The sequence below is a fragment of the Triplophysa dalaica genome, chromosome 12 (genome assembly GCF_015846415.1).
Source record: "Triplophysa dalaica isolate WHDGS20190420 chromosome 12, ASM1584641v1, whole genome shotgun sequence".
Lineage (NCBI taxonomy): Eukaryota > Metazoa > Chordata > Actinopteri > Cypriniformes > Nemacheilidae > Triplophysa > Triplophysa dalaica.
In genome coordinates this window covers 17,335,160-17,358,145 of record NC_079553.1, presented here as the reverse complement: position 1 = coordinate 17,358,145, position 22,986 = coordinate 17,335,160, and the positions used below count along the sequence as shown (strand labels likewise).

The window sequence follows — 22,986 nt, the reverse complement described above, 5'->3', positions numbered from 1 at the left end:
ACAGACATGGATCAGTGCTGTTGATCTAGATTAGTCCTGCCCATTCTCCCATACTAGCCCCGACCCGCAGTCACGCCGGTGACGCGTACATTCCCTGCTCCAGCCCACAGCCATATTGAAACTACTCTTTCCTACTTTGGTGGCCCGGGAAGGAAGCCGAGGGAGTTTCTACGGACGTTTTTTAATTCGGAGTTTAACGTATATATTTTGCGCAAGGAAAAAACACCGGTGGTTGTTGCTTCGCTTTAACGATTGTTGGTCGGTTGCGTTGAGGTAAGCGCGTTAAGTGTCTGTTTATTTACTTAACGTTACTAATCTAGTTGCCGTTGTGTCAGGCAAAACGAGACAGTTGTGGCAACGTTTGCCACTGAACTATTGATCTGGTTTGTTTATATAGTCTACTGTTATTTAATCGGCTACATTAGTATCAGTAAAATAGGTCCGAATAACATTTAGTTAAAATGCATTTATCATTTAAAGTAAGAGGACCGCCCGTGTCGTCAAATGATCTCGTTAGCATTTAGCATGCTAGCGTAAGGGGAAACTTTGTCATGAATATCGTAAAACTAACTTGACAGCATGTGGGGTGAGCTATCTAGGCATATTTCTCCAACGTTTCAAATAAGTCAATGTCTAATCCTTCGATAACTCCTCTCGGTCATCGAAAATATCAAGTCTGCTTGTTTAAGTTAACGTTAGTTGTTGAGCGATACAGTCACAAAAGTTTACAAAGTTAGCGAGGATGGTGTGTTTTTACTATTTTAATTTTAGAGAACGTTGTGTGAGTTTGTGTTTCAAGTGTTATCACTCTTCGGTTTGCACATCTGTGTGACAGCTAATTTGGTGGTCTGTGAAGTCATACAGCGGATTACCGAAACTTGAACTTTGAAAACCAACCAGTCCTGTTTTTAAACATAACAGCACGATGCCAGTCAAACTATAAAAGGAAAATTGAGGAGCAGCTTTGTCACCTTTTTATTCATATATATATATTTTATGATATGTTTATTTCCACATGAAGTAAAGAGATGGTATTTTAAATTAAGAAAGAGATGGTATTTTAATATTAAGAACGATGAACCAAGAGTCTTAAGGAAGTAGTTCAATGCTGTCCTGTACTTTTGCAGTAAAGTAGGTGGTGGTAAAAGTAGCCTAATGTTACTTCTGCTTCCTCTACTAGCCTATGTTTTGGTAACGTTACATTATTATAGATGTGCATGTTGACTCTAATTTTCTTAAATAACATCACAGTTTTGTCAAATTAAATCCCGAGAGGATTTGTTTGTTTTCACTTCTGTATGGAGCGTAGATCTGAGATGTAAGAGTTCTTTAAATCGCACCTGCACTTCTTAAAGCTATGCAAGTCGTTTTTTCTTTCTTTTTGAATCTGTTTTTGTGAACAATGATACATTCATAGATGCATTCAAGTTTGAATGAATAAAACAAATCTTTCAACGGATTTCGACCTGACTGTGCGTCAGTGTAAGAGAGACCTTGCAAAATACTCTTATATTTTCAGAATGAGAGAAACAGATGTTCTTTTGGTACATTCCTTCCTCTCTACCTTGTTCCTTATCGTTCATTGCTGCTGCTCGGCCAACCGTGCTATTCCGAGACCCAGCCTAGTGGTAAAGCTCACAGGGGATACAATCTCTTTTCCTTTTGGCAATAAAATAAACGTAAGAATTCTATCAAAATGTATCATTTCTTTCAGCTGCAAATCTTTGGCAATTTGAAGAATTATAGATGAGGGTTTCTGTTCTTCCTAAATTGATGATGAGTCGACCATTCTCAACGTATCTTATAGAGCATGATAATATGATTTTGTACATCCATCAACCAGAAGCAACCAGTGCTTATGATAGACTGTCACAGTTGACAAAGTATGGCCTTATTGAAATTGTGCTGATTCAGTCATGTATAAATAATAATAAATAATAAATAAATAAATAATAAAAACTGACATTTGGTCAATCTGCAGCCCTTTGTGGATAGTACCTCGAGGGGTACTTAGATCTGGGCACTAGGGGTGTGACGAGATCATACATTTAGTCATTTGGCAGACGCTTTTATCCAAAGCGACTTACAGTGCACTTATTACAGGGACAATCCCCCTGGAGCAACATGGAGTAAAGTGTCTTGCTCAAGGACACACTGGTGGTGGCTGCTGGGATCAAACCAGCAACCTTTGATTTACCAGTTCAGTGGTTTAACCCACTAGACCACCATCTCCATATATAGACCACCATCTCCATATATACAAAAAGCTTGCCTTTTAAACTGTGAATTCAACTGAAAAAATATATATAAAAATAGCACAGCTGAACCAAGTGGAAAGGGACGCACTTTATATGCTGTCAGATAAAATTTATAAATATATATAATCCTGTGTATTTATACCACAAGATAAGAGAAGATCCATGCTAAATGGAATGGGGCACAATAATTGTTTTACCTTGATTATTTTGTCAAATTTGACAATTACAATTAGTTTTCTATTAATTGCACAGCCCTACAAGGAACACAATTTCCCTACGCATATGACACAATGGAGTGCCGGGCTCAAAATTGCGACCATTTTAGTCGCATATGCTTCCAAAATTTTACATGTGCAACCTCAAAATATATTTGAGAGCATTTGTGTGAGTGCAAATTTTGTTGTGGTGCAACCTGTTTTCATTACTGTACAGAACACGCTAATAACTGCACAAAGTATGTGAATGCTGTGAGCTACAGAGACCGGCCAGGCCATTCATAGACAAAGGGATTTTTCATCGTGCGTTGCTACCATTTTCTATGTAAACACGGGCTAGACGGACAGGTTTCAACCTTTGCATGCGTCTGCAGCGTTTTCGTGCATAAGCACTAGTGTTTACGGTGGTTCCCGCTGCCAGCAGCGCTTTGGGAGAGCGCATCGTGCGGCAGAACAGCATCTGGGCTGGCTGTACCACAAGTACAGTAAAGCAATTGCAAGTTCACATTACTTTATTTTAATTCATTTACATCTGTATCTACTACAAATGTGCAATGTCAGCAGTTGTTTTAACTGTTTCTCTGAAGGCTACGAGGGTTCAGTCAGTGGAGGGAGGAGGACTGACAGTGTGACATGATCGCCACCTCTGCTAACACCAGCACTATGCAAAAGCTAATAGAAAAACAACCACAGCTCTACGAAAAGCTTTGCCTGTTAAAGCGGCCCTGCAACGATGTGTCTTGCATTCTGACTTCTTTACCATGTTAAACATGCTGTCTTCTCATGCTTAACATGGTCAACTTGTTAAAAAACGAGTTGGGCATATTACATAGTATTTCTATGCTCGATACACTTCCCCAACAATCATACAGGTTTTGGAAAAAAAAATTAGAACAAATAAAACTGTTTCGTAACAACTTCGCTTAGTCCCTTATTGGACAATTCTCCTGGAAAAGCATGCGGCACGGCCACAGGAGAGCAGGTGGAGCATGCACAGACGTCACTTTAACTTGTAAGCATGAGAGAGAGAGAGCATACGTTCGCAAAGTTCAGGTGTTTGTTTGTTCACTGCATTTGGATGATGAATGTTATATAAACGGTGGATTTGGTGATCATTTGAAACATATTATTGAGCCGTCCCAGTAGAGCTGCACGATTCTGGATAAATTGAGGATCCCGATTCTTTTGTTTCAAATAGAGATTGCGATTCTGAATGATGACTAAAAGTAATACATAATTTACTAGATGTTCTGACGAAAAAATTGTTTATTAAGGTTTGTAATATGTAGGACTTTACATTAAAATTATTACGTATTTCATGGTTTACCTACAGTAACTATGGAGAGAAATGTTTAACCACAAATTCCATAAGTAAACTAAACTCAACTCAACTTTATTTATATAGCGCTTTTTACAATTTTCATTGTTACAAATAGGGCTGCAACAACGAATCGATAAAATCGATAAAAATCGATTAGTAAAAAAGTTGTCAACGAATTTCATTATCGATTCGTTGTGTCGCGCGACGCGGAGACGTTTGGTTATTAAAAAAAACTTTATTTGAGCGCGGAGCGAAGTAAACACACTCGGTCTCTCTCGCGCACTGATGCTAGCAGAGTTCGGCGCCTCATATACAGGGCGGAGCAAAAATAAAAAAACGAGCGGAGGAAAGATACATGACGGAGCCAGAGAAATCCCCGCGACCCAAGTCATCATAGGTGCGGGAGCATTTCACACTAAATTAACAGAAAAACTGTGTTAACTACAAAATATGCAAACGCGACATGGCGGGAGCAACGCGGCAATGATCCAGCACCTGAAACGCAAACATGTTGGAGTCTTTGATGAGGAGGAAGGGAGTTCAACAGCAGGTTCAGTCATTACAGAATCCTACTTTTGTTCCGTTTCGAAGTGAAGAACGTAATGTCCCCGGTGCGGATGTTTACTCGTTATCCAGATTGACAAGCATCACAAGTTAGCATTAGCTCGTTAATAACAGTATAATCAGGGGTGGTGTAGTTACTTTGCGCTTTGCATTGTAAGACTAAAGACACGTTTTTATTCACTCACCTTTTTTGGACCATTCATTTATCAATCTGTTGTCATGTATAGCTACACTGCAAAACTTCCTTGGTAATTTTGTCTAATTTCCAGTCCAAATATCTAAAAAATCTTAAATCAAGATTACTAGACAAGAAAATTGATTGATGCTTAAAACTTCTGTTTGAAATTAGATCTCATTAAGATTATTTTTGTACCCCATTGGCAGATAATTTTTCTTGCTTTAAGCAAACAATCACTTAATTTGAGGTGTTTTTTCAGAAAACAAGAGATAATTTCTTATGCTTTTTCATGTGTCTAGTACATGTTTCTTGATATAAGAATTTTTTTTTAAATTTGGACTGACAACAGGACAAAACTACTAAGTTAGAAAAGCAATTTTTGCAGTGTATATTCTGTGCTTTCTCCCATATAGGTTATTATTGACAAATATATTTGTGTGTGTTGTACTTTTTAATTTAATTTTAAAGTTCTTTTATAGCTCTTGGTCATCTTAAGCTTTGTTAAAATGTGGTGTATAAATGAAGCTTGCACTTACTACAATGATGGTAATAATTGAATGAATAAGCTTCAAGTGAATTTGAGAGAGAGTGTGTGTGTGTGTCAGTGTTTGTCAGTGTGTGCGTCTGCAAAAGTGTGTGCGTCTGCGAGTGTGTGATCTGCGAGTGTCTGTCTGCAGTGTAGTGTAGAAAACAAGTTCTTACTTTCAAACAAATCCTGTTAAGTTTTCTGATTTGTATTGTTCTTTAGTTTTTATAAATTATTTATTGTTCTGGCAGCACAGGTGGCACTTTTATTTAAAAAAAGTCTGTATATTTGGCAGATGTAAAGCATACATGTGTATGTTTTTTGTGTTAGTCCATTTTTATTTGATTTTATTATTATTATAACAGCTCAGGGATGTTCAAGGAGCAACATGCTTGTGCACTAGTTCTGTTTTTGAATAAAGGGTTGGAAAAGAATGCTTTTCTTGGTTTTTGTTTTTATCCGATTCATCGATTAATCGAAAAAATTATTTACAGATTAATCGATTATTAAAATAATCGTTAGTTGCAGCCCTAGTTACAAAGCAGCTGTACATGAGACACATTGAATACAAGTATGAATTCGAAAGCAGCCCCCCCCCGGCCAGGCAGATAGTGCAAAACAATATGCAAACGGTGGTGAGGAACCCAAAACTCCCATCGAGAAAAAAAACCTCAGGGAACCCAGGCCCAACCAGGGGATTCCAGTTCCCCTCTGGCAAAAGCTGCAAAAAAAGCTAAAGGTTTTTGCATTTTTTTACTTTAAATGCAAAAGTTTAACTCCCTTAAAATTATAAATGCATTGAAGTAACTTGTATAGGAAATATGTCTCAGTAAAACAATTTCATAAGGTTACACTTTTTTATGTTATACCTTTGCCTCATATATACAGACCGCTTGAAGGGGTCTTTACAGAAAGACACTACTGATAAACATAACAACGCAGAATTCTCACCTGTATACAGTTTAAAATAATCTGAAAACATGAAATGATGGGCAACTTGACGAAAAGCGCACTTTCTATATTAGCGTTAATAGCGAATAGGCGCTCTGATGACGTGTTTTACCATAATGACGGATATAAGTGCTCACTCGGATTTGTCCATGCTACAAATTACAATCGTTAGTTTCGTTACTTACATGTCCAGTTAAGTTGTGATGCATAATCAGAACAATGTATCACAATCCTGAAAGACACTCATAAGAACAGTTTTGTTGTCAGGCTTTATTTACATTATATGTTGGTCTGTTATTTGGTGTGAGATTAATTTGGGCAGAGTAGGAGCTTGCAAACTTGCGTGTGAGTTGGCAGCTCTCTGCATTAAACCCAGTAACGTTACTTCTGTTATCATTTGACACAGAAATAATGATAGTGTGTGTTTTGAAAAGACTCTTTGTGACGTTGTTACCTACCTTTATAATAATAATTTTACTTCTGCGGCAGCAACAGCAAATATTGAAGCGTTAAGATTTTAGTCCGAGGTGTAAGTTAATAGACACACGAGAATCGTTGATTTACATTAATGAGATCGCGTGGGTGTTCGAATCGAGATCAGGATCTTTTAACGATTAATCGTGCAGCTCTACGTCCCAGCGCTAAAAGATGCCAGACATGAACCGCATGTGGTGAGTGAAACTGATGTCTGTGTTTTGTTGACAATGGGTGCCCACGTGCTTTGGTTCAGTTTGGAGTTCTGTACAAACCCTGTTTGCTTTTGACTGCTTGGTTTGATTCCAGAGGGAGTTCTTGGCGCTGTAAACACTTGACTCTCATTTAATTCATGTAGCGTTGATTTGAAGTGGATTGGTTTTAGCACATCGACTTAACCAAGTAGCTGGAATTAGTTATTGGCCTGATACCTAATGCATTTTAGTTAAATGCCAGTACATGCTGGGCTAGGTTCCAATCCACTCCAGTAAATAATGATTAAGTTGAACACAACAGGAAGAGAATTTTTAGCCTCAAGTCTTCTGAACTTGTGGTGAAGTCAGAAATAATGTGCAGCTTACTACCACGTGGGGTTGTTCAAGCTAGGGCACAGAGTATACAGGTTTATTGTGGGGAGTAATTTGCAAGTTTTTGGAAAAAAAAATTCAATGTCAAGACATTTGTTTACAGGATGTGCTAAATTGTTTATTAATGCTGGAATAACCTGCTGACCTGCACTGTAGGATGTAAAGTCAATGTATATATGTATTTCTATTCAAGTTGTATTTCCTTGCATCTGTGAGGAAAACATCAAAACCACAATCTTATCTCATTACCAGTGGGTTATTTAGGTGTGCAGATGTGACAGGATGCAGGGTTTGACGAGTATACCGTATTTTTGCATGTTTAATTTTGTGGCCTCCAAAGCTTTACTTCGAAATATGGATGCTCATATTGACCATTTAACCATTAAAGGTACAGTTTGTAACAATTTAACTGTTAATATAAAAACTGCTAGGCCAATGTTATATAAAAATTTTTTTGTTCAGTACTTACAACATCTCAAATGTTTCCAACTACTTGTAAATTGTGAGTAAATAGCCATCTTAAACAGTGACACATGGTCAGGCAGTCGCACTTCAATGGCGTCATGTCCGAGTTTCCATTTTTTTATTACTGGATTTACTGACATAGAAACATGCTAAATGTGATTTCTCATTCCTGTCTGATTGATTGCCATAAGCGGTGGAGTTGAAGACAACAGATCCCATCATTCCTTGCTCCTTCACAGTGTCATCAAGCTACGCCATTGTTGCTGTTTTAATTATTAGTCCTCTAGTGGGGAAATTATACAAATTGGCGCTTTAACCAATAGGACAAATATTAACCGATTAATGCTATCAGTTAAACGATTATTTTTGTGAAAGAAAAATATGGTATACATGTGATAACCCACAGAGCGTGCAGATGCGTGCGATCAGGTGTATATGCCCTAGGAAAGGTTTTCGAGACGGATTAAGATCCGATCACACAAACCATTTGGTGAAACGCAACAAGTGTAATTCATCTGATTGTTGAGGCCACATTTATCAGGGCTTTACTCCTCCTAACAGAGTGCACTGGCAGCCTCGCTCGAGGTTAAGTTTGTTGTTTTAAATGTAGACGGGCAACAATCGCGCTCACAACGCGCTGTGACATTCTGTTTCATTCACGGTGTGTCTACACTACATCGAAATTAAGCTCAGAAAACCAAAGCTAATAGGAGACCTACTGCAAGGGAATTTCGGTGCTAGCAATCAATTTATTTACATAAACTTATCTTAAGATGCTAAGTATCGGCAGCCTCCCATGCGCTTTGGAAAGGAAGAGAAAATGGCGCGACCCGTGGTTTCCCTGCTTTCTTTAGACATAACGTAAAAATATGAATGTGAAAATGAATAAGTAATAAATAATGTTTGTATTTTACGTGGCCATAGCAGATTGGATTTACATCTGTTTAGCTAATACACATTTATGTGTCATAGTACCCTCTTGGATATTAATCCCGGCTGGTGGAAAGCAAATGAAACGCACTTCCCAAGACGTTATCTCTGCATTCTCGGGACATCCGTGCCATCTGAAAGGGTGTTTTCTGCCGCGGGTCTACCTGTCAGCCGGCTCCAGACTGTCACCACATCACGTAAACATGTTACTTTATTAAAAACTCCAAGCCTTGGATTGAGGTAGACCTGCCATTATTATTTGATGAAAAAACTTTCTGACGAAAAAAACGTATATAATAAATTATATTAAAACAGGTGCGACCTGTTTTCATTACTGTACAGAACATGCTAATAACTGCACATAGTATGTGCATGCTGTGAGCTAAAGTGACCGGCCTGGCAATTCATAGTCAAGGGATTTTCCAGGTGCCTTGCAACCATTTTTCTTAGTAAACACCGCATAGACGGACAGGTTTCAACATTCGCATGCGTCTGCAGTGTTTTGCGCATAGGCACTGGTGTTAACAGTGACAAACCGGTTCTTCTGTGTTTTTGTTTTGTCATAATTTGTATATTATTTAAGCAATTTTTTTTGCCAGTTTATTTTATGTTTTGGATTTATATTATTTATTTTAGTACCAGCTCTCATGTCTACCTAAACACCTTCTGCACATCTTCATTTGCTGCATTGCGAGTCGGGCTGGTACAATTGATCATGCAATCATTATGCTCAGTTTCTCAATGAACTACGGTAAAATGCCGCCACATCCGAAAGCCAGAGGGCGCTCTCAAACTTTTCTGGTAACAAAAACGTTAAACCATAAATGTAACATTATGGCGATAATATGACCTGTACTTTTAATGGATGTTGTTGACCTCAACCTGTTTTATGTGGCAAGTGCAGTACTGACTAGGGATGTTGCGGTGATGGAATTATCGCACCAGTTTATCGACATATTAAAACACCGGGGGTGGGGAGCTTGCTATGGGGTGCCCTGCGCATGACACATTCTACTTTCATTTTTTAAAATAGCGGGAATTCGGAAGCGCCAATTGCTTTAGTTAATGGTGGGTGGGTTCAATATCTTTCTTAATAAAAACACACAAAACTATAAAAAACACATTTGCTTCTTTTAAACACAGACCTTACTAAACAAATAATCATGGCACACAATGTGGAATAAATAAATAAATAAGAAGGGAATAAGAAACGAAAAACATTTGTTAAATAAATAAGGAACGAATAAGAAAGGAATATGCAACGTAAAACGTTTATGTTAAATAAATGGCAAAGCACCGGCCTTTGAAAATTAGAACAAAAAGAAAATTAAACCTTATCCGACTCTTGACAAAAGTGTTGTGCCATGTTCTGTGCCAGAAAAGCCTCTTTTCAGCACTTCACTCTTCTCTGATGATGAATAAAATCTGACTATTGCTGCTGATCTTGCGCTGAATGTATGGTGTTTGACTAAACGAAGTGATTTTGACATAAAAACTAAAAATGACGGTGTGGGTCAGTGCCGCGGTGGACAAGTGATGTAGTCTGTAGGCGGGTGGACACAGTGTATCAAAGATGACACCGACTATCGCAACAAGCCTAGTACTGACCACACAAAACTGAATAAATATGATGATACTGCTGTTTGATTATGTAATGCATTTAAATGTAAATGTAAACGTAAATGTAATGCAGTGTATTTAACTCTCAGTTGGCAAATGCTCAGATGAATATGGAAACTTGGAAACATATCATTTATTAAACATCAGGGCAAACTGAACCTTCAGTTCTTCTCTCATCTCTATGCTGTAAGCCTTTTGCATCTTTTTCTAGTGTCCTCATTCCTCATTTTGAAAAGGTATGGTGTATGCTAGAAATTTACCATTTAGATTTTATTTTCTAAGTGCACACTATGAGAGAATTTACTAGGGGATTTTTTTGACCTTTTAAATATGTTATATATTTTGGTACTTTCAAAGGGCATTTTGCCCTAAACACTGGTTAAATTCTAACCCTGTACGGACTCATGAGTACATAGCAAACTCTTTCTTTCATAGGATATTTACAGCTCATTTGTGTAACAGCTGTGACTTGCCACAAAGGTGCAAAGCACTTTTAGAAGTCAGCGAATGTGAGATCAGAGAATGGATATATTTCTACTACAAGTAATTTGTTTTTCAGTTGATTGGCGTGTCGGACAGCTTGCGCTCTTCTCCTGCAGATGGACTGTTATATTGCTTAGCTTCCGAAGGGCCAGGTGCTGGCTGTTAGACCTGCAGTGTGTTCAGTGTTATGCAGAGAAAGAGCAGTCTGGTCTGCACCTGCTGCTTCTCTCCCACCTGCAGCTGCCTCTGATCTCTCATTCAAAGTGCTGAAAAAGTCAAAGCACATTTAGCAGCTGATGTTTTGCAGAGCAACTGTGTGAAATATTGGAAGAAAGCATGACACCTACCATATTTGTGTTATAAACAACTGATTGCAAAGGATGGTTTAGAATAACCATTCTTGTTAATAGTGTGTGTTAATTATTGGCTATATTGCCTTTAATTTGAGTAGATTCAACATATCGTCGCTGTCGGGTCGATATTTGTGTCCAAATTTTTTCAATTTCATATTTTTCACAAATGAATGCTATTGGTCTGTCCCCATGTGGGTCTGTTATTTTTTACAAATTATTAACCAATCTAAAGTGTTGTAAATAGCTTGAGAGCAAATCTCTTAACTCCATTGGACACTTCGTAACTCCCCCTCTTCTTCACTCCATGGGAGCCTCTCGGGATTACGTTTCCTGATTAAAAGTCGGATAACTCTTGTCTGTTTTTTAAACAATAACAAGTGAAAATAGTTAGGTTAGATACATTTGAGTAGGCCTGTTTTGTTAAAAATCGATACCTATAATGCTTCGTTGCAGAAGGAAGCCCGTGAGCCACAAAGGTAAATTTGCGAGCAGATTAGGCTAATTTTAGCCTTGTAGACCGCATAGTCAATCGTTTTTTGTATTGCATCACTAGTTCTTAAACCTTTAAAATAGAGTTTAAGAATTTGGATGTTACCACAGTCCTTAGCTTTGGTTAACTATTGAAGCCTTTTCTCTTGTCAAGAGTCTCCACGTGACCGCTGACTTTATCTGCGTGCAGATTGATTTCAGCCTAGATTAGACATCCTAGTCAGTTTATCATTTTGTTTTGATATTGCATTAATCATAGCTCTAACGTTTAAAATAGAGTTTAGGAAGATGTTTGTAACCACGATCATTAGCTTTCTTCAGCTCTTAAAGCCTTCTTATCACATTCTTATCAATGACAGCGTAATCTCGTATCTCCCTGCTCCCAAATCATAAAGACATGGGGGCTCACCATTGAAATGAAAGATATTGCCTCGCTTTGTCGTTGGGTGTGGCTGGAGATGAGAAACGCACAGTAACTGAAAATGATTGATCATCCAGAGTAGATGACGATGGGTATCCAAGGTGATCTTCCTCCCTGCCTTTGCAAAAATATACTAAAGATATTGACTACTGTAAAACAATGGTAAACCCTAGTATTTGTAGTAAATCCACAGTTACCACACATTTATTGCTTAATATACAGGTACTTTTGTTTAACAATAACAATCAATCTGCCAAAAAAACATCAACACCAATTTATGAGCATTCTGTTCAATTTCTGCTTGCAGAATGGTAAAAGTGCTTTTGAAGGTTTGAGAGCTGGGGGACACAGAGGTTCAGTGCTTTAGTAAATCATACTGAATAGTCTAATTATGAAGACTATTGAATTATGCTACATTCAATAAGAAAGTATTTTCCACAGCTCATAACAGTTGACATCTTATAAAGCGATTTGATCGGTCTGAAACGTAATGTTATTTACAACGTTAAGTTTTGGAAATCCACAGCCACAGGCAGGTCTTGTTCCAATAAACGTCTTCTGCCCTTGTAAGTAACTGCAGGAAGGATACTAGGGCTGGGCGATTTGTCGACTTTAAAACCCGATGTCCGATAATATCAGGTGTGTTTGACTTCATGCAACATTGGAGAGGAGGAAGTAATTCAGGGACATTCAGCTATTCATGCTCCTCATTTTACCTCAACCTGCTTGCCAAGTTCTTTTAAACGTCGGAATTTTAAGGATGTTTTGTGTTAAATTTCACCTATATCAAGCCAGGCATGCTATTTTGACACGCGTGCACACTCACAAACCAGTGTTGCAGAGACTTCTTTCATCAGGTAAAAAGCGTAGATAAACCATAGCTTTTATGCAGAAAATGTTGCCGGTACAGCCCTGTGAGATTTTGATTTGCCAACCCAGCTCTTTCTATTGGTGTATCTGTACAACGACCGTTGTAATGCTGAAAAATGCACCCCTGCCAGATTATGCACCCCCTTATCCCCAGAATGGTTAGTTTTTGAAGCGGGTGCTTATTCTGGCAGTAGTGCATTTTTCGGCACAGCACCGGCAGAAAACAGCAGCCCATTTAACTAACCGAACAAAACAGCGTTACCAAAATTCCGTCACTGTTACTGACTGCCTCGGCATATGAACATGACATTCACGTTAAAACCTACATCGCATGATAATCTTATAACGTGCATTTTCCATTATTATCGTTTATCGTCTGCTTTCTGTATGTTCTAATCGGCATCCGTTTTTTTTGCAAAACATCAGCGATATACGATAACATTGTCACATCGCCCAGCCCTAAAGGGACACAATGTGAACTGTTGTTTAATATAGGGTAAAATCGATGTTGTTTTTATTACTGCATTTACGAAAACAGCTGGTCATCTCTCCCCTGATCTTGCATTTCAGAGGATCTGCCCTTCTATGCCCATGGGGTGCATGAGTTGGTTGGAATTCAGCCGAAAATAGCCATATCTATGACAATAGCGTTCAGTTTCTAGCACAGAGCAATTCATTCGCTTTATAAAAAAAACAGTTTAACGTCAAGGGGCAAGGATTATTTATATGCTGCATGTATTATCGTATTTTACTTTTATTTATTTGACTTTAAATAATTCAACCATCTTTATAAATATCTTCTTGAATAAAAATGCCACCCACATCTTGGAAGTAGGCTACTGGGGGTGAGTAAATTAACAGCAATTTAATTTTTGTGTAATATAATGCATTAAGGAATATAAAATAAAAATGACAATGTCCCTTTTAATTAAATGCAATGAAATGGCACAATAACTGGATGCAATATTTGTTTGCATGTTTTAATATATGACCTATAAGTAACAGCAACAAAAACGGTATTAAAGGAACAAAATGCAATAAATAACAGGAATACAAACTAACAGAAGAAAATATGATATGGTAAAAAATCTGGCCAACATCCTATGTTTACTTTTGGAATCTTGCCGGCAAAGAAAAGTAGTTGAAAGACCCCTGGTGTATTGGTTTATCTGTTGTGTTTTGAGGGCTATAGTGTCTTTAATGGACTTCCTGGCACGTTATCTCCATTGTGAGTTTATCACAATTAAAATACATTAATAAGTATTAATTATTGTTAACCTAGCATTAAACGTCCATAATCCAATATAGTATTTCATTTGGGGGTATTCCGTGCCATTTTAAACAGTTCGCTGAATAAATAGTCATTGAATGATGTGCATTGCTTTTCTCACTGACACCCGGCCCTGATGTGTAATTAATATTTGTTTACGTCTCTATTGAGATGGAAAATGTGTCTGGTCTTGTTTGACTGTTTGTATCATGAGTGAGAGGGCTATGATGTCTGGCAAAGTTTCTAAATGTGCCAAAGTGTTCATCATTGACCTTTATGTCAAAGAGAGCGGATCTTCCCACGAGGCAGTTGAAAAGGTGCTGTGTACTTCTCTTTTAAACCAAAGAAAGGCTGGGGAAGCCTATGGAAATAGTGGGTGTTTAGAACACTACATATTACACATTTTGTCCAAGTTATGTTATTCATAGTGTATAAAAAGACACAGGCTTCGAACATGCCACAAGACTCAAGGGAAAAACATTGATCTAAGAGTTTAATAATAAAACTTTTTGGCCAAAGCTTTGCCTTCATTTTACGGTATGTGACCTCTGGTTTTTAGCGTTCAAGTACATTATTTATGTAACCAAACATTGGGATGTTTGATTAATGTTTGATGTCTTGATTAAATCAATTATTTTGATTATAAAATTGTTGATTGACTTTTATAGATTAGTAATCTGTTGGATAGAAGTAAAATGTTGTGTCTTGTGTTTACAACAGTTTAACACTTATTTAAGGAAAAAATTAACTATGATGCAGTTGATTTTAGTTAATTACAATATTGAAATTATTTTTTCATGGTTATATATTGGTAGGAGTATACATGAGTTGTTGAATGGCCGAAACTCCTATTGCCTGATTCTGTTAGCAAAATCCGTTGTTCACTTGCTCACTTATAAAAGAAAAATGATCATATAGATCATGTTTTGATCATCTTTTAATTAAATTAGTAGGATCAAAAACCACATACATTATGGCATACTCACAAGTTTATTCATGTATTTATCAGAAATCTTTGATTATGCAACAGATATTATAAACTATTGTTTTTTTATGCGGTATACCTATTGCAAAACACCTATATTAATAAACTGATAATAATAATCTGTAGCAAATAGATCGGTGCATCTCTAGTTTTCAGTAAATGGAAGGCTGTGTTTTGGACTAAAACAGCTAACACATATAGCGTCCACTCAGCCAGTAGTAGTTTGCACTGAAAATGAAAATACTGGAGTATACTTGACCTTAATAAACCTTTAGTGAATTTCCATCGTAACATACAATTTAAATACAAATACAGGTTGTGGGAAACCCCTGTAGACATTTTCATTTAATGATAGAGGAGGAAGTAATTCAGGAACGTTCAGCTATGTATGCCCCTCATTTTACCTCAACCTGCTTGAAAAGTTCTTTTGTACGTCTGTATTTTAAGAATGTTTGGTGTTAAAGTTCACCTTTATCAAACGCTATTTTGACCTTAGGTGGATTTTATTATACCTGCAACCTTGTATGCCGTGCTGTAAAGAGCAAATTCCTTTTACAATGTTAAGAGCATGAGAATGTTCTTGCTTTTACTTTTGGTTCTTAAGATGAACAAAAGTGGCCTTGCAACTTCACAGTTTTAGCTTTTGTGCTTTATAAAAACCTACTAGCCAATCATTCTGTAGCTTTGCCAAGCATCAAGCCTAGTGTAGCCTTCACCTTTGCTACATTAGTAGAAAACAAATGTTGTTTCAAGTAGGGATGAGCAAAAATATTGATACAGCAAACTATCACAATTTTTTTTTGTTAAGTATATTTATATAGGCCTATGTCTTTTTAAATCATGTAGGGCTACAAACGGCCATTGTCCCAAAAGCGAGAGCCTGCGTGGCATTTTTGAAAATGTATTAAAAAACTATTGCAATATGAATCGTATTGTAATATATTGTATTGTAGGGGTGGGAATCGTCTGGTCCCTCACGATTCGATTCTGAATTGACTTTTGATGTAGGAATTAGGATTTGTAAGATTTAAGATGTCATCGTTTCACGTTTGCTTCAGATTAATGTTGGTACTTTGGCTTCTACTCTTAGTACTGTCACATATTGTATTTCAATACAACATAGTGCCAAGTAAACCCATTCCAATTGACATATTCTGCTGTGAAACATTAAAAAAAGTACATCATCGAAGTTAAACGCGACTCATTAATGCTGTATGTCACTTCCACGTATTGCCACATCGTATGACAAAACCATCATACACATACATTAAAAGAACGCTGATTTTAACAATATAAGTGTATTAGTCCTGTGCATAGCACCCAGCACATCCCTCTGGCTAACAAACTGTTCATTACTGAGAAGCTGTTTCTCCCTGTCACTGCCTCACTGCACAGGGCAGATGGAGAGAAAGACCTTCCTAAAAAATTATTTAGTTTATCTTGCAGTTTAGTCCTACAGGGCTAAATGTATTTGCTTTTCTCTCTTTCTCTACTACTCCTTTATGCTCCGCTGTGTTGTGACTTGTGAGGTGTGCACTCTGTAAAAGGTCTGTGTTCTGCACCGCAGTTGATTTCCACCTTATTTGTTCCAAAGACATGCGTTATTATATTTAGTTACAATTTTAATTTAATTTGTGAATCAATTTGAATCGCTAGAAGATTGAAATGATATTCATTGTGAATCAATTTTTTTCTCCCCTATTGCATTGTGAACCATCTATCTTGATATGTATCATATCGTAAGGCCCTTTCCAATACTACGTTAAGGTTAAGTTCAAAGTAGAAGGAGGGATTTTTGTTTCATCTTTGATATAGTTATTATAACAACAATTGTTTTATGTATATAGGTTTTGCTTTAACCAGTATTAGTAAGGCTATCATGAATAATGTTGATTGATGATAATAAAAAATAATTTTTGCAGATGAGATCACATGGAGACGACAAGTGGTGATCATTTCTACATAAGTGAATATGGGCCTGTATGAGTAACGTCCTGTGTGGGCATGTTTTCTCACGGGCAGCAGGTCATATTAGATGAATGTGTGATTTGGGCGTGAAGTTTTAAACAGACATGCAAGCTTGTTGTTTTAACGTCTAGCCCAAGGTGTAGGATGTATTAAATGTCATTTTGTTTACTCTCCTGGTGAGGGGACTTGGTTTTGTATGCCTAATTATTAGACTACAGTATAATTTCATTTACACAGGAGTGGGGTTTGCCTTATCCCTGACACAATGGAAACAGAAATACGGCCACTGTGGCTTTCAGATCTCCAATTCTTCCCCCAGATGACCTGAGATTCTCCACTTACAGCTGCTTCGAATCGTGTCATACACAGTCAGTGGGAAGCCGGGACCCTGAACAGTCAGATTACTTCTATATCACACAGAGGAAGTGATGCGAAATTAGCAAAGATTTACATTGTTACGTGCAGATGCAAAAGCACTGCAATGTGAAACTTTAAGAACATTTGTGTATCTGCTTGCCAAGCCGTCTTTGTGCAAAGCTGTGGATTACATCATTTGTTTTGAATGAATAAACAAGAGGTGACAGTAGAGGGTAACACAGAAGTTTATTTTTAGGACCTGCTTATTAGATGAATCTGTAGCATCATGGGATGTGTGTTTACAATGTGTGTAACTGGGAAGGTCTTAACGTTGTTTTACGTCCAGCACAGGTGCTCCTGAAGAGACAAACAGATGGGATGTAATGTGAGAATGATCAGATCTTGTTGTTCTACCATGAATAGATAATGTATCTCTCTCTTTCTCTCTCGCCCTTTCTAGCATTGTGAGAGAGCTGATACTAACAACAACTAGGGCTGGACAATATACCTGAAAAATGATACGCCGCAGTATATAGCTCAATATTTTTGTATCTGTTCTATGGCTGCTCGATTGTGACAGGTTTTAATCATGATCATTATGATTATTCGTTGACTTCTTAATTGAAAGCAGCAATGTGGAGATTTTAGTGATATCTAGTGGTGAGGTTGCAAATTGCAACCAATGGCTAACTCCCCGCCTCCCCTCTCCCTATCAAAGCACTACGGCTGCCCTCAAAGGACAAAGATGTCATTATGTTTTCGCTTCTTTGCCGAAGGAGATAATGTGTTTCTAAAGAGCAGTTTGTCCGTTAAACTGTAAATAATGTTCAATAATGTAGTAAATAAAAATCAATTACATTTAAGATAAATGATCAAATATGCTGTGCACCACTACAACTTACTAAAAACTTCTAAACGTACGTTCAAAATTTTGGTTCAACATATCTGATTAAACTGCCCTGCGATGGGTTGGCACTCCATCCAGGGTGTATCCTGCCTTGATGCCCGATGACTCCTGAGATAGGCGCAGGCTCCCCGTGACCCGAGGTAGTTCGGATAAAGCGGTAGAAAATGGATGGATGGATATCTGATTAAACATGACACTGCCTTGAACCATTTTAAGAAAAGAGTCTGCTGTGGATTTATAACACAAAAAGAAATATCCCTGTGAAACAGAATGTGGCATAATAATTATTTTACTTAGACAAATTTAAATTAGACAAAATTAAAATTGAAACAGTCACCCCTAAATTCTGTTCAGAGACAACTTAAAAACGTCAATAAAAAAGTTTACATATTTGCTTACTGTTCATTAATTAAATTAAGTTAAGAATTTAAATGATTTCTTGTAACTTTCAACTCTGAAAGGCACAAAGCATCAGTTCAGATTTTTCCACTTCTCTAAAAGCCTTTGTGATAAACCATAAGTTCTCATGTTTTGTTAAACCATTAAAATTATTTCTTCTATTTTATCTTGTTAATAAATAATACATTTTTCTCTCTTCCCAGGCGTTTGCAAGATGGTTGACCGCTTGGCGAACAGTGAAGCCAACTCCAAACGCATAGCAGTTGTGGAAGCCTGTTTCGGCACAGCAGGCCAGCCGCTGGTCATCCCGGGTCGAGTGCTCATCGGCGAGGGCGTCCTCACAAAACTGTGCCGCAAAAAGCCCAAAGCCCGGCAGTTCTTCCTCTTCAATGACATCCTGGTGTACGGCAACATCGTCATCCAGAAGAAGAAATACAACAAGCAGCACATCATCCCTCTGGAGAGCGTCACTATAGGCACTGTAGACGACGAGGGCGACCTGCGGAACGGCTGGCTCATTAAAACGCCCACCAAATCATTTGCCGTCTACGCTGCCACGGCTACGGAGAAGTCGGAATGGATGAGCCACATCAGCAAATGTGTCTCGGATCTGCTGGAGAAGAGCGGGAAATCTCCAACCGGGGAGCACGCCGCTGTCTGGGTGCCCGACTCCGAGGCGACCATATGCATGCGCTGCCATAAGGTGAAGTTCACCCCCGTCAGCAGACGGCACCACTGCAGGAAATGTGGCTTTGTTGTGTGCGGCCCCTGTTCGGAAAAGAAGTTCCTGCTGCCCAGTCAGTCTTCCAAACCGGTTCGCGTCTGCGAGTACTGTTACAAACAGCTCTCCACTGGCGCCACCCTGCCCCCCTGCTCGGACTCCTACGGCCGATCCGGTTCAGAGTTCTCCTCTAATAACCTCTCTGATGACGAAGATGAGGATGACAGCAGTGATTAAGATTTACTTTCAGGATTATAGACCATCCATGAATTACGTCCCATTGTTTTAGTCTCTACGTTTCTTTCAGGGTTTAAATTTACATTACAACTATTTTATTCTTGTGGCAACACTCTTTAAGCAACACAACTTACTCTAATGAATTAAAGACCCTGTGTAAAAGAACAAATGTTTGATGGGAATTGTTGTAAGTTCCTGCGTGTTTTCTGAACACTATTTGCACTACTTGCATACTCACAAGTAGTTTTTTTACAGTGTCACGTCTGAATGGCGCCTCTCATTCTTAATAATTTAACCTCTTATATATATATATCTTAAGTTTTTTTCTTTAGATATATTCCTTTCAACCTTCTTTCCTCTTTACTCAAATTCTCTTTTTGCGGTCACAACTGTTTTTTCATGCTTCTTTGCTGCTACAGTATCTGCTAAAGAGGGGAATGCTGGGTAATCTGATTGTAGGCTATTCACAGGAATCCTCTCCCTGCTATAACCCTCAGGCGAAGCCACGTAGATTTTCAACCGATTCAGTTGTTGTACACTGAATACAGAAGCGTAGTTTTGCAACAGGTAAAATTGTTTTAAACAAGGAGCTGCATTTAATGCTTTGAATAACCAACCACTAGCAAACCATGCAAGTATGTTTTAAGAGAAAAGTTTTCAGAAGAAATTCTTGGTTGACTGTTTCTCGTAATTGCAGGTGACAAATTAGATGGAAGCTTTTTTTTTAAAGCTTGCACATGTGTATATAGTGCTGTTGGATAGGAAGTCTATTGGAGAATTCACCTGACAAGGCTGTTGCCGCCTCAGTGCCTTTTTAATGATTTATTCTCAGGAAGTGCATCCTGGTAAAGACACTTTTGAGGCTACAGTTTATAACATTTTGTGGACTGATGTTTTACAGTACTGTGCATCATTCAATGGCGCATTCACATTTAGCACCGTATCCTGCTTCACAGCACATCAGTCAGAAATATTAGCTCAGTAATTGGACTGCCCAGGTTTGTAGGTTTTTGGGATGGCACCGAAGATCTTGCGATGCATTGCTTAACTTCCGGATTCGGCTGTGACAAACTGAAATGCATTTTAGCATACAGCCCAAAGGAACTTCGGCGACAGAAGAACCGTCCATTTTCCTCACCGTCTCATTAGAGTCTTTGTGTTAGTGACATCACGTGCCGGGGCATGGCGGTCAGTGCTACACATTTTGAATGGGAATTGAAAGCATTATAAGGAAGCGACTAATATACAGCCTACTTTTGTTTTTACTGACTGTTTCACATGCACTAACCGCTGTCCAGAGTGACATTTGTTAAAAGACTGCTCGGAGACATAACCGAGTATATTCCTGCCAGGTTTACTGTTTGTATTTTTCACAAGAGAAGCTGTAGGATAAAAACCAGCGATATTTCTTGAGATACTTGTGTCTAAGAACTGAATACTTGATCACATGTGAAGATGTCAGATTAACAAAACTAACATTGTAAAGGGACATTTAATAAAACTAGACTCAGAGTTCTGACAGCAATCCTTATCATATGCAATAACAGATACATATTGAGTATTTTTTTGCTTTTTGTAGATTGCGAGTGGGATTTAGCAATAGGTTTACAGTGATTGATCTTATCTTGCTTTTGGAATCTATCAGTAGATTTGCAGATTAGTTATGGAACAATTTTAATTGTTTTCATCTTTCCAAGTGTAACCTGATGGTATTCTGAGATGATTTCTTTGTTTTAATTATGTCGTTATATTCTAAGATTGTTTAATGTTGCTTATATTGTAAACTTTGTACAGTTTTTATATATTTCTTCTTATTTGGGCCTGCAGCTGCTTTTTGTTTTAATAATTTTTCTGTGTGGTTCATGTGTGTTTCCTGAACACTGGATCAGTAACCAGCACTTTACTATCTCTGCAAACCACAAGAGAGGGGCGGGGCCTGAGTAGAATGTGGGCGGGGAATATTACATGTCTTCACACATAGAATCTGGCTGCAATGACGAGTGAATAGATAGTTCTTTTATTCCCTTATTCAGTTTGCCATTATGGCGTAATGGGTTATATGTAAAGTAAAAAGACAGAATCAGCGTTTACTTTTAACTTGACTTTTTGATTTTTTTACGATTTTTCAAGTTTTATGTAATTTATGATTCCCTAATTTTTTTAACCGATTTTCCTGTTTTCTTGTCCATGTTGCCATTTTAATTCTCCTCTAATAATTTGAAAGGGTTAAGAACTGAATGTAATCCGTCATATCATTATTAGATACTAATTTAAAGGAAAATATATGCATTGCTTAAACTCTTGTGTCTTGTCTTCAGTAATATCATATCCTGCACTAGAAGATCCAGTAGTTGTGGGATGGAGAAAGTTTTAATATTACAAGATGTTACACTTCTCTGATCAGGACCAAACCAAATGCTTAAATGCTTGAGTATATCCTCTCAAAGCGTGATTGCTAATCTGTTATTTACATCTCAGTCTATTTGGGTAAATCCCCACAACGTGATGTTACACTCAGAAATGCTGGGTCTTTGTTACCCAACTATGGACTGAAATAACCTTAGCGTAGGGTCATTTTTAACCCAACGTGTATATTTTACCCATCCATGGGATAAAAAGAACCCAGAGTTTTCAGATAGCGCATGTAGTATTATAGTTAGGGAATTTATACATTAAACTCATTGTTTTTATGTCATTTCTGGTCCGGCATGGTTGTGGGGTTAAATATTTGACACAGAGATAATAAAAACTTTGGCATACAACTCTTGGCTTTAATATCACAGTGTCATCTGCCCTTAAACTTAACTCTTAATCTAGAATAATCAGTTTTAGAGTTGTTAGACACTTACTATTTGAAACTAAATCTCTTAGAACAAAGGTCAAGCCTGAAAACACGCATATCCATCTAGACGAAAGCGAAGCATAGAATTAACACGTTGCATAATCCCTTGTCTGCACTGACTACTTTGGTCATGTGTTGCTAAATACCTGTCAACTGTGATTTGACATTTAGAGGTGTGAGGCCCCTAATCCTTCTCAAGTCTGGAAATGTAACATACTGCAAAGAATATAAAATACATACATAGAAAGTTCACAAAAATAAGAAAATTATGTCATAATTTTCTCGCCCTCTTGTCATTTCAGACCTGAATGACTTTCGCTGTGTGCAGAACACAAAATAAGACAATTTTGATGAATGTTTGGATTGGAACAATAGTAGTACTTCCCATTCACTTGCATTGGTTTTGTGTCTATTCAATAGAAATGATTGGGTACTGCCATTGTTTGATAAAACATTCTTCAATTTCTCTTTTGTGCTCTGCTGAAGAAAGAGATACAGGTTTGAAATTACACATTTTCAATTTTTGGTGATCTATCCCTTAAATTGTGGTTATTTTTCGAACAGTCTCTATCTACCTTATAGTTTTACAAAGTAT

General features: G+C 37.7%; 1 protein-coding gene across 1 annotated transcript; it reads left to right on the top strand.

Moving 5' to 3' along the window:
• On the top strand, nt 1–21,847 carry plekhf2 (pleckstrin homology domain containing, family F (with FYVE domain) member 2). Its single transcript, XM_056762868.1, has 2 exons — nt 1–273; nt 18,795–21,847. The coding sequence occupies exon 2, from the start codon at nt 18,806–18,808 to the stop codon at nt 19,547–19,549; it is 744 nt and encodes a 247-aa protein (XP_056618846.1). The 5' UTR covers nt 1–273; nt 18,795–18,805; the 3' UTR covers nt 19,550–21,847.
• Nucleotides 21,848–22,986: the final 1,139 nt, after the last annotated feature.

What these genes read in the sequence shown, in the direction of transcription:
- plekhf2 (XM_056762868.1), top strand. Translation starts at nt 18,806, where the DNA reads ATGGTTGACCGCTTGGCGAACAGTGAAGCCAACTCCAAACGCATAGCA.